Source organism: Canis lupus, chromosome 8 (assembly GCF_048164855.1).
Source record: "Canis lupus baileyi chromosome 8, mCanLup2.hap1, whole genome shotgun sequence".
NCBI lineage: Eukaryota > Metazoa > Chordata > Mammalia > Carnivora > Canidae > Canis > Canis lupus.
In genome coordinates, this window is record NC_132845.1 from 10072416 (window position 1) to 10085361 (window position 12946).

Below are 12946 nucleotides of genomic sequence, written 5' to 3' on the forward strand. Positions count from 1 at the left end.
TTCTTTTTCTTTTTTTTTTTTTAATTAGGATTTTTTTTTTTTGAAAAAAGAAAAAAATCCACTTTGCTTTAATAAAATATATTTATTGGTATGGACAGTTGAATCAATCCTGAAACACTGCAAACTTCAGTATGGTATGGGTCAGTCATGTCTTTCTCCTTGTCGTTGAGATTCTGGATCTGTTTTTCTATGATTTACTACTGTGCCTTGCTTAATGTATCAAGTTTATTCATAAGCAAGCTTTATTGTCATCTGAAAATAATTGCAGCGTTTCACTTTTCAAATCAACACACTTGGAAGGAAGAAAGCTTCTTTTTGTCCAGGCAAATCATATGGAAGTTCTGAGATGCACTTCGTCTGGAGCTTAGTAGGCATTTTACCCACACCTTGAACAAATTACTTCATTTTGTCTACTTCCTGAGCCTCACTTTTGGTCTCGAGTGAACTCTGACTCCTCATCCTGGTTTCTCACAGTGGAGGATGGATGCTGAGCAGCAAACCAAAAATACCCAATGTGTTTTATTTACTCTTCTTATAAGTCGTACATCACTTTTAAAAATTATCCTGTGAACTTCACCTTCAACATGAAATATTTAAATTAACTAGTCCAATCAGAGATCAATTCCATTGCTCTAGCCTCTTTTTCTCAATGCACTAAGCAACATCACAACCCTTACAGCAATATATTTCATAGACATTTTGTTCTTGAAAAAATTATCTAAACTATTTAGCCTTTGCAAAGTGACTTCACTATCCAGCTCTCAAATCTGAAATAATATATGCCGACCAAAGTCATTGTCTTCCATCATTGGAGATTCCTTTGCCTTCTAAGCTTCTCACATCAATTTCCTATAGTGTTTCTTAAGACATTCTTCAAAATAAAACTTTATACAATTAAAAATAAAATTCAGCAAATAGGAAAAGGAACTCATTTTGTTTAAACTGTGGTTTTGTATTTTTGTTTTGTTTTTTTGCTTCCTGATTTTTAGTCTTACTGGATATTTTCTCTCACACTGTGCAATTAAGTTATTGTCTTATTTCTCTCCATTTTTTGTATCTGAGAAAATATTATAGCAGGATTTCATTCTGCTTATTTCAGCAAAATTGTCTACTCTTATGCCCTATACTTTCTACTAGCATTAATTCTGCTGTTGTGAAGATACTGACCAAATTTTATTGCTGACCCAAAACCTGGTAGGTTAAAATTTAAGTAGTGATGATGTGGTGTTAATGGAGCTTGTGAATATTTATTATTGAAAGATCCAAGGTGGCTTGGCCACATGGAACATATTGTTCCTCTGCTACTCTGCACCATATGGAGGGTTCACATTTGCATTTTAACCTAATCAAATATCAAATATTAATACAATCAGGAGGGGTCTAAATATTTTGAGAGCACGATGACTTTTTAAATTATAAATATGAATAATGGACTTGGCTAAGTTACAAAACTTAAATATAATCATAGCTTTGGGCTTTTTCTGGTTTCTATAGAAATCCTTCCCTTGTGCCTGTCCTGAATATAATTAATATATGTTTCTAATCACAAATGTGAATAAAATAATGAAGAAAACAATCCCAGACTACTAGGTTTTATTAACATCATTATCCCCTTATATTGAAAAGTAGAATAACTGAATTTGATTGAGAATGTTCTTCTAATTCATATTTTTGCACAAAATATCCAGTAGTTTATAAATAAATAAGACCATGGGCGGCTATTCTTGATTAGTATTGGATGTATTAAAACTGTTGGTATAAATGAAATCTTATTGTTTATCATTTAAAATGTTGACATCAGCTTATGTGAGCAAAGTATCATATAGGAATACTTCTGACTTTGTAAATGCTATATACTGCATGCAAAGTACCTTACATTCAATCATACTATTTCAGTTTTTGACAGAAAATATATTAAAGCAATTGAACAGTGTATTCTTTTAAGGAGCTCTAAAGTTCTATTGTTGTAAGCTATTCCTTGAAGACAGTTATTGATCACCACTTGACAAGGTTTAAAGTTCATGTTTTACTCACTGAGGAGATGTTGAAGAAGTGATGATATATAATACAAAGATCAGGGGCATGATGCATATAGCAAATAAATAAAGTAAAAATGTCAGCATATTCTAATGTAGAATATAAGAAATATGTTGGGCTTTAAAAATTTCATAGTTTTCCTTTAAGTGACCAGGGTGAACTTATCAAGGAAGAATAGTTCAGAGTGTCTAGCTGGTACTGTTTGAATGGGATATGACGCATTGATTAGATGTGGGGAAATATTTTGATTATGTTTGACATAACAAAATAAGCTTATTCGGCAAACCAAAAATTCACTCTATTACGTACACAGTTCTTTCACTCTGAATTGAAAACTTTTTCAGGTAACAATTAACTTTCTGCATGCTAAATGGGGTTAGAGTTATATAATCAAATATAAGGCATTTAATCCCCATGTTGGCCAATCCAGTAAGAAAGCTTTTGGTTTCTGGGATTAACAACCACGAATGTTAAATAATGCTAATGGAACAAGAAGAGACACACATGGAAGCAGATTTACATGAGCTTAGTAAATGTGAGCATGGATTCTGGACCAGATAAACTAGTGACGGAATTCACTTGCCAACATGGGGCACCTGGATGGTTTAGTCGGCTAAGCATCTATATTGCCTTTGGCTCAGGTCATGATCCCAGAGTCCTGGGATTGAGCCCCCTGTTGCTCTCCCTGCTCAAAGGAAGTCTGCTTCTCCCTCTCCCTCTGTCCACCATCCCCTGCCCCCTGCTCAAGCTCAAGCTCAAGCTCAAACTCACGCTCTCTCAAATAAATAAATAAATAAAATCTTTTAAAACAATAAAAAATAAAAATTAAAAAAAGTAAATTAACTTCCAAACTGAATGAGCATGAGCACTTTACTTAACCTCATAGGACTTCAGTTTCCACATCCATAAAATGAACTTTATAAAAATACTAGCTTGATAGGGCTGTGCTCAATATACAGATATCAGAATACACTCAATAAACATTCACTAGTATTTTTTGCCAAAGGAGTCAGAGAGAAATTACAGTTTTTGGTAGTTGTGTTCATGGAATAACAATTACACTAGAATTCAATTGTCTACCCTTTTTTTCACATATATTCGGACTTTGAAGAAAGTGCAGCTCCTATTTTGCTGTTACCTGACAAATCTCATTGATTTTAGTGGTAAGATGCTTTCGTCAATTCTAAAAATAGGTTGTTAAATTTAAATAATATAATTGAATAATAACCTAATTTTTTGATATTGGAGGAGGCAACTGACTTAAGCTGGTTATCAGTTCATGTCTCAAATTTTATTAAAGCTATATGATGTGCACATGAAATCAAGTTACAGAAGAACTAGTTTTTTTGTTTGTTTGTTTGTTTTGTTTTGTTTTGTTTTTTTGTACAATCTTCTCCCCATGGGCTATTTTCAACTTCCATGCTATTATGAAATTTTATCAGTAATGACAGAATAACTGCTTGATTGGTATATTGAATGTAATTACTTCCCAAAATGCTCCACTAAGTCCCAGAGATGGGAAGACAATAGCCATCTTGTTTTGTCAAAATTACCATACATATGGATTGCAATAATATGTAGGAAACCTGTTGAGGATTTGGAAAATAGGCTCAAAATACATTTGATAGTAAAAAAAATTCAGTTTAAGTCAAGAAATTTAACAGTCATTTTAATTAGTTCTTATTTTTCTTAAGGATTTCTTACAACAGCTTCCAAATTTAAAATTCTCCAAAACAAAATTGGTTTCAGAACATCGACCCTTATCCTTTTGTGCTGGCAGTAAAGTCAGGCTCAATATAGTTCATTTGAAAGAATTCAAAGAATCTCGAGAAAGAATGTATTATTTCATACAGAATAAAGAACATCAATGTTCTTTTAATTCATCAATCTATACTAAAAGGATGTACGATAAAAATTGGCTTTATAAATGCCAAAAAAGGTACAGATTCTTATTGAACAATTCCCATTGGAAAGCATATTATCATGTGTTTTCACATGATAAAATCAGAGATTAGATATATTTTATATTTGATATGTCAAAAGTAAGAAAAATCTTTCCAGATTATGTCATGCTTTACTTATTTTTGTAAGCATTCTAGGGAAGGCATCAATTTTTTTTAAAGAATTTTATTTATTTATTCATAGAGACAGAGAGAGAGAGGCAGAGATACAGGCAGAGGGAGAAGCAGGCTCCATGCAGAGAGCCTGACGTGGGACTCGATCCAGGGTCTCCAGGATCACGCCCTGGGCTGCAGGCAAAGCTAAACCGCTGTGCCACCGGGGCTGCCCTGGGAAGGCAACAATTTTAAGTAGGAAATTGCTTGTAGATAAAAGTTGATTCATTAATTCATTCAGTATTATATTTTTTAAAGAATTATAGTCACATAAGAAATTTATTTTTATTGTAACACCATGAATTTTATTCCTTCAAATTTATTTGATTCAGAAAATGCTTTTAATTTACTTGAGTCTGACGCTATCAGAAATTCCTTCTTTGGAAGGAAATGAAAGAAGACTGAATCAAAATAAAAAGTTTCTTCACAATGAAGGAAAGAAACAATCAACAAAACCATGAGGCAACCTGCAGAATTGAAGTAATATATTTCTAATATTTGTAAATGAGATAACTGATAAAGGGTTACTATGGAAAAATATATAAGGAATTTATATAACCCAACACCCAAAAACAAATAATCCAATTTAAAACTACAGTGAGATATCACCTCACACCTGTCAGAATGGCTAAAATCAAAAGCACAAGAAACAATGAGTGTTGGCCAGGAAGTAGAAAAAAGAAAACTTGCATCTTTTGTGGGAATGTAAACTGGTGTAGCCACTCTAGAAAACAGTATGCTCTATAATCCAAGACTCACTACAGGGTATTTATCCAAAAAAATACAAGAACCCTAAGTAAAAGGGATACATGCACCACTATGTTTATCGCAGCATTGTTTACAATAGCCAAACTACAGAAGCAGCCATCTGTCCACTGAAAGATGAATGGATAAGGGAGGTGGGGTGTATATGTACAATGGAACATTATTCAGGCATAAAAACGAATGAAATCTTGTCATTTGCGACAGCATGGATGGAGCTAGAGAATATGATCCTAAAGGAAATAAATCCGTCAGAGAAAGACAAATACCATACAATCTCACTCATATGTGGAACTTAAGAAAAAAAAAAATGAGAAAGAAAGAGAGAGAGAGAGAGAGAGAGACCAAGAAACAGACTGTTAACTATAGAGAACAAACTGATGATTACCAGAAGGGAAGTGGGTGGGGTGTGAGTGAAATAGTGATGGGGATTAAAGAGTACATTTATCGTGAAAAAAAAAAATAAAAAGGACATGAAGAAAACAACCGTGCTCTGCTCTTTTGCTCTTTTAGCAGATTAATGGTGTTTATAATGAGGATATAAATGAATCATTAGGTGTTGGCAAAATATTATAGTCTGATAAAAATAGATTGGCTCTAAAGGTAAAAGTGAATGAGGCTACTTATTTACTCATGAAAACTTCAACTCACGTAACTGATAGGTATACTTCTCTTACTTGGCAAATATGGGTAATTTCTCTGACTTGCCTATTTCACAATGTTGTTATAAATTGAAGTAAACCAAATATGTGTTTGAATGAGTTGTTTGAAATCATAGATAAGTGAAGATATTAAAATGTATTTGGCCGTGACCAACCACAGTCACTGCACAGTGGCACAAAATTCACATCATCCAATTTTATTTCTGATTCTTGTGACGAGGATCATTGGCATCATGAATCTCACTTGTTGAATGTAGGGTTGACCCCGTATGGCTACCACTTCCAAAAAAAGATTATTTGCCCTCTCTACCACTATGGAACATCCAGCCTGCATCTATTTCAGTTCACATTAAAATGTGTCCTCAATTGCTTTCAGATGCAAGGCAGCTGAATGTTATCTAGAAGAAAACCTAGGGGCAGTTCAGTACTGCTGTGTTCTTGGCAAGTTGCAAGCATATCTAATTTCAAATTTTAGGCATGTAGAAGAAAAAAGGGTGTCAGAAGGAGATTCACAGTACAGTACCCAATTTATCAAAGAGAACAAAGTCTGATCATAGCATTTCGATACTTCATTTACTAAACAGGCTTTTCTTATTGATATATTTGGGAAGTCACTTCAGCTATGATCTCTGAATTTGAAAGCGTAAGTATAAGTTCAAAATGTGCCACGTGCTGTACAATAAAGTTAGAATTACAATGGGCTTAGCCCAGAACATCTGCTCTCCCTGCCAATATCCCTGTAGGCATACCCTTTGGTCTTTTATTTTTAGATGGCAACAGACCACAGATGATAATGACATTTCTAAAATAAACAAAACCACTCTCTTTGGAAATTTGACTCCTCCCATTCCTTTAAATAATTCATTTAAATCAATTAAACGGGATGCATTTTACAAGAGCATACTATGAGTTTAGGAGTTCTTTTCTTAAATATATCCAAGGAATTCTTATGTTTACATTAAAAGAATGATGCTTTGGTCGTATCATAACCAATTTAAAATTTTGAACATTTAAACTTGGCTAAGTTCAAACATTTGGCAAGAAATAATATTTCGTATCTTATAATTTGCATGATTGTGAAAAATGCCTAACAAAACTCAAACTCAGTAGGCTGTGGCCTCTTTGGTCATATTAGTTAAATCTTGTTTGTGGTTATAATTTCAATATTTTAAAAGCATGTTGGTGAAAAGAAAAAGTTAAGCTCTCAGGATTCATTAATTACTAAATGAGCAGTATTCCTATGGCCTTCATTTAGACAAAGCAAGCCAATTTATACTTATTCATATGGATATTTTGGCTATGTGTAGGTTGAGTCTGCTCCTTTAGGATGCTTTGATCGGTTTACTATAACATGCCTAGGAATTAAAATAATATGTCATATGTTGAATAATATTGAGCCTAGCCCAGCAGAGACTTAATTGTACCTTGAGGGAAAGGAAAGAGCTTCTCTAGCACCTTAGGCAAATTAGAACCATAGGCAAATTTAATTTATTCATCAAATGTCCATGCAAACTACAGTAGAAAACAGATTCATTTACTTGGATAATTGAGGCCTCAAGCTCAAGTATTTCATTAACTATTCAGATAATTTAGGCAAGCATTTTTTTTTCCTATTCTATCCTTGAATTATCTTGATAATTGTTTCTTTTTTCCCTTGATTTCCCGTGGAGAGAGTAGAAAAATCCCTTACCTATGCATTTCTTTTCCTATTACCATTTTGCTCAAAACGTTTTTTTTTTTCCTTATAAATGAGAGATGTAATAGATGATATTTGGAAACACAATGTTGTAAGAGATTTGTATATCTCATGTGCATGTGTTTTACATATACAGTATTACATATATGCATACATGTGTATTAGTGAAAGCTTACACACATACATATATGTTTTTACCATTGGAGATTATTTTATCTCTATTGGATTTGACCATACCACCAATGTCCTTATTCAGGATATTATTAGATAGTCCTATGATCAGCACTGCATGCATTACATTGTGCACTTTACATACTCAGTTGGTTGGTGGGGGGACTAGGGATGTTATTTACACATTGTTGAGAAGGAGGACACCATTGAAGCAACAGGGAACTAAATACTAGGAGATTACCAAGTCCTCTAAAGAGCTTCCCTATGGTGGCTATTGGTGGACTTCAGTGTGTTAATGAACTTGAAATGGTTGTGAGTGTGTTAGGCACTCCATTTCTCATTTTTCCAGTCATTTGAAGGTATTTCCATATTTTTTTTTAGAAAGGGTCACTCTTTCTCTTGGGCCTCCATGAGCCTGTACATGGCATCTCATCTTCCTGGGAGCCTCTGTCTCCTTTCCTCTTTCCCCTTATATTGCTCAACTATACCTATTTGCTCTTTAAAGCTTTGAGATCTTTTTAAGTTTATGCCATCATACAAGAGCTCTCCTTACAAATTCTGGTTGCTGTCATCTACACTAAAGTTTTACCTCCACAGTGTCATTTCTCTCCTTCTGTCACCATTTTTTTGAGTTTTGTATCCTTGTAAAGTTTCAGTGGACATCTGGGATGCCTGGGTGGCTCAGCAGTTGAGCATCTGCCTTCAGCCCAGGGAATGATTGTGGAGTCTCCGGATCTAGTCCCACATCAGACTCCCTGTGTGGAGCCTGCTTCTCCCTCTGCCTGTATCTCTGTCTCTCTCTCTGTCTCTCTCTCTCTGTGTGTGTCTTTCATGAATAAATAAATAAAATCTTTTTAAAAAAGATTCAATGGACATCATAGATCTTTATTGGTCTGTCCCCCTCACTTGCACTGATATTCCTTATCTTCTTTCTCTATCATTCATTCCAAAGATGGTGATCTGGACCAGCACAGTGTGATAGAACCTTATACATTAATGGGAATTGTATCTCTACAGTGTCCATCATCATTAGCTACAGGTGGTTATTGTGCACTTGAACCATGATTAGTTGAACTGAGGGATTGGATTTGCAACTTTCCGTACTTTTAATTAATTAGCACGCATATTAAAATAGCCACAGTGGCTAATGGCTATTGTACTGGCAAGTGCTGACGGGAAACTTGCATTCACCATTAAATGCACAAGATGCAAAATCACAAAGTAAAGCATTCTACTCTTGGCCCATCATATCCAGTTCCCATGACAATGCTTTTACTTAAACATTTCTTCACACTCATCAAATACTCTAGCTCTTTACCCTCATCTGTTTCATAGAGTCAATCCCTCTTTCCCCAGCTTGCATTTCATCACATATTATTTTTATCACTCTCTTGTCCCATTTTCTTTCTGTCATACTCCTCTGGCAAAGCTACAATCTCTAACACAATTTATTAAAAAATTCACATGAGAAGAGAACTGATTAAATAGTTTGGAAAAGAGAAAACACAGATAGGTTAACCTGTCTCACTTTAAATTTAAGATCGTGTACTCCTCTGCACTATCAAACAAACCAAAAAAAACCTTACTATGCCTTTCTATTTATTCATGCCCCTAGTCTTTAAAATGACCAGTTTATACCATATCTCCTCAAATATCAGCATTCTCTCTTCCACCCTCAATGACACAATGATATTGCCTAATATTTCAAGAGTCATCAGAAAAGATTACTTTTATCTTACTACAAAGTTTATTTCCTACCTACCTCTTGTTGAATATCCTTCTTCTTCCTTAAACACACCTAATGAGTTCCAAATTTAGAAATTTCGCACTCATTTTTCTTCCTTTTGTATAAATTGTCCTGTGTTTGACTCTTCCCTGTCATCCTTGGTTTAAGTTCAAAGAGCATGTCCTCGGTGAGGCCTGCCTTGACTAGATAACATATCATGTTATTACTGACCTTTTCCTCTTTCTTGCCATACCCAAGCTTCATCAAGTCTTGACAATTCTACCTCCAAAACATATTACTACACTGTTCACTTTCCATCTATCTTGCCATTCCTCTTGCCCATTATCATCTTTGCCCTGGACATTTAAAATAGCCAAATAACTAGTCCTTCTGGTCTACAATTATCCCCCTCGAATATGTTCTCCACATTACTTTTGAATGATCTTTTAAAAATGGACACCTGTTTACTTACATTACTCTACTTCTTTAAAAATCTCTTATAATTCCTTGGGTAGGAACCTATATTTAAGAGTTAACATGAGCTGAAACCTACATACTTCTTCAGAATTGACTCAAGTCACCACTCCCCTGAACCTTTTTCTTTTTCTTTTTTTTTTTTTTTTTAAACTCCAGCCTTGATAGCTTGCTTCCCTTGGATTGCTGTATTTCTACGTGCTTGGCCATCCACTTGGAGGCCATCTCTACTGATCTTTTACCTTGTCACCTCTTACTCATCTTTCAGATCTCAAGATTACACGTCACTTCAAGAAGAACACCTTTTCTCACACATTTCTATTTTTTTTTAATTGAGGCAAAATCGCCATATAACCTATTAGTTTCAGGTGTGTAACATAATGATTCAATATTTATATGCGCTGAAGAATGATCACCACAATAAGTCTAGTTGCCATCTGTGACCATGCATTACTAAAACTTTTTTCTTGTGATAGGAATTTGTAAAATTTACTCTCTTAGCAACTTTCAAATATACAAGGTAATATTATTGATTGCAGTCAACATGCTGTACATTTTATCCCCATAACTTATTTTATGATTTGAAGTTCCTACTTCTTGACCTCTTTCACTCATTTAGACCACCCATCAAAAACCTTCCTTCTCTAGCAACCACCAATCTGCTCTCTGTATCTGTTTTGTTTCATTTGTTAATTTTTTTAGATTCCATATGTAAATGAAATTACATAGTATTCGTCTTTCTTTCTTTGACTTATTTCACTTAGCAAAATACCCTTAAGGTCCATCCTTGTCACAAATGGCAAGATTTCATTTTTCTAAGATTTTATTCATTCATTTATGAGAAACACAGAGAGAGAGAGAGAGGCAGAGACACAGGCAGAAGGTGATGTAAGATTCTACCCCAGGGCCCCGGAATAATACCCTGAGCCTAAGGCAGATGCTCAGTCACTGAGCCACCCAGGCATCCTTCATTCTTTTTTCCTGCAGACTAGTATTCCATCATGTACCACATCTTTACCATTCATCCATTGATGGACACTTACGTTGTTTCTATATCTTGACTGCTATCAATATTGCTATAATGAACATAGAGTGCATATAACTTTGCATTTTTTTTCTGAATTTATTTGGCTAAATATACTTAGAGGTGGAATTGCTGGATCAAATGTTTAATTTTTTGAGGAACATCTATACTATTTTCCATAGCGGCTGCATCAATTTGCATTACTGCCAATGGTTCCCAAGTGTTTCCTTTACTTCAATCTTTGATAATAAACATTCTAACAAGTGTGAGAGGATATCCCTTGTGGTTTTGACTTGCATTTTCCTGATGATTAGTGATGTTGGGCTTTTTTCATGTGCCTATTGGCCATTTGTATGTCTTCTTTGGAAAAATGTCTATTTAGATCCTCTGCCCATTTTTAATTAATTGGATTTTTTTGGTTTTTTTTGCTGTTGAGTTGCAAGAGTTCTTTATCTATTTTGGATATTAACTCCTATAAGATATATGATTTGCAAAATTTTTTCCTATTCAATTGGTTGCCTTTTCATGTTGTTGATGTTTTCCTTAACTTATGAAGAAGCTTCTTAGTTTCATATAGTCCCATCTATTTATTTTTACTTTTGTTGTTCTTTCCTTTAGTCAACCCCCTCCGAAAAAAAAAAAAAATAATAATAATAATTGCCAAACCTGATGTCAAGGAGCTGACCACCTGCTTCCTTCTAGATTTATTATTTCAGGTCTTATATTTAAGTCTTTAATCTATTTTTAATTTGGTGTTAAATAGTAGTCTAATTTCATTCTTTTGCATGTTACTGTCCAGTTTTCCCAATACCATTAGTTAAAGATTGTCCCATTCCCATTGTATATTCTTGCCTCTTTTGTCATAAATTAATTTGCCATATAAATGTGGTTTATTTCTGGGCTCTCTATTCTGTTCCACTAATTTGTGTGTCTATTTTTATACCAATACCATTCCATTTTGATTACTATAGCTTTGTAATGTCATTTGAAATCAGGGAAAGTGATACCTCCAGTTTTGTCCTTTTTCATGATTGCTTTGGATATTTGGGATGTTTTGTGAATCCATACAAATTTTAGGATCGTTTGTTCCAGTTTTGTAAAAAAAAAAAAAAAAAAAAGGCCATTGAAATTTTCTCATCTACAGGATTGTATTGAATTTGTAGATTGCTCTCATTGATATGCACATTTTGACAATATTAATTCTTCTAATCCATGAGCACAGTATATCTTTCCATTTGTTCATGTCTTCTTCAATTTCTTTTATCAGTGTTGTATGATTTTCAGTGTATAAATTTTTCACCTCTTTGGTTAATTTATCCCTAGGTATACTATTCTTTTTGATGCAATTGTAAATGGAATAGTTTTATTATGTTTACATTATAATAGTTCATTGTTAGTATATAAAAATACAACATATTTTAATATATTGATTTTATACCTTGCCACTTTACTAAATTCATTTGTTAGTTCTAACGGAGCTTTGTGCAGTGGCAGTATCGTAGTCAATGAGGTTTATCCGAGGCACGATTATTGCTAATTGAAAACTGTTAGTTCTAACAGTTTTTGGTTGAGTCTTTAGAAATTTTTATATATAAAATCATATCCACTGCCGACGTGTTATTCCGGTGGCAGAGCGGTGGATGAGCCTACACCTGGCGAGATGGAGCTCGAGGCCATGAGCAGATACACCAGCCCAGTGAACCCTGCCGTCTTCCCCCATCTGACCGTGGTGCTATTGGCAATTGGCATGTTCTTTACCGCCTGGTTCTTCGTTTATGAGGTCACCTCCACCAAGTACACTCGGGATATCTGCAAAGAGCTCCTCATCTCCTTGGTGGCCTCACTCTTCATGGGTTTTGGAGTCCTCTTCCTGCTGCTCTGGGTTGGCATCTACGTATGAGCTCCCAAGGGTTCCAACAAGGTGGCTTCACTGAACTCCCGCTTTTGTAAATTAATATTTTTACTATTGCTGGAAGTGTCCCACCTGCTGCTCCCAATAAAAGCAGATGTGTGACCATCAAAAAAAAAAAAATCATATCCACATATAGTGACAGTTTTACTTTTTTTCTTCCCAACTTAGATACTTATTTTTTTTCTTAACTGGTTGCTCTGGCTAGGATTTCCAATAATATGTTTAATAAAAGTGTAAAGAGTGGGTATCCTTGTCTTGTCCTTGATCTTAGAGGAAAAGCTGAAAGCTTTCACCACATACTATGATGTCTAGCTGTGGGTTTGTCAGAAATGGTCTTTGAGGTATGTTTCTTCTGTACTCACTTTGTT

The 12946-nt window shown here is 34.5% G+C and overlaps 1 protein-coding gene and 1 pseudogene across 1 annotated transcript; both read left to right on the plus strand.

The window, feature by feature from the left end:
* Window positions 1-12142: 12142 nt before the first annotated feature.
* LOC140639260 (U4 spliceosomal RNA) lies at window positions 12143-12268 on the plus strand (annotated as a pseudogene).
* A 10-nt stretch (window positions 12269-12278) lies between these two features.
* On the plus strand, window positions 12279-12698 carry LOC140637529 (dolichyl-diphosphooligosaccharide--protein glycosyltransferase subunit TMEM258). Its single transcript, XM_072833943.1, has one exon. The coding sequence runs from the start codon at window positions 12327-12329 to the stop codon at window positions 12564-12566; it is 240 nt and encodes a 79-aa protein (XP_072690044.1). The 5' UTR covers window positions 12279-12326; the 3' UTR covers window positions 12567-12698.
* Window positions 12699-12946: the final 248 nt, after the last annotated feature.

What these genes read in the sequence shown, in the direction of transcription:
- LOC140637529 (XM_072833943.1), top strand. Translation starts at nt 12,327, where the DNA reads ATGGAGCTCGAGGCCATGAGCAGATACACCAGCCCAGTGAACCCTGCC.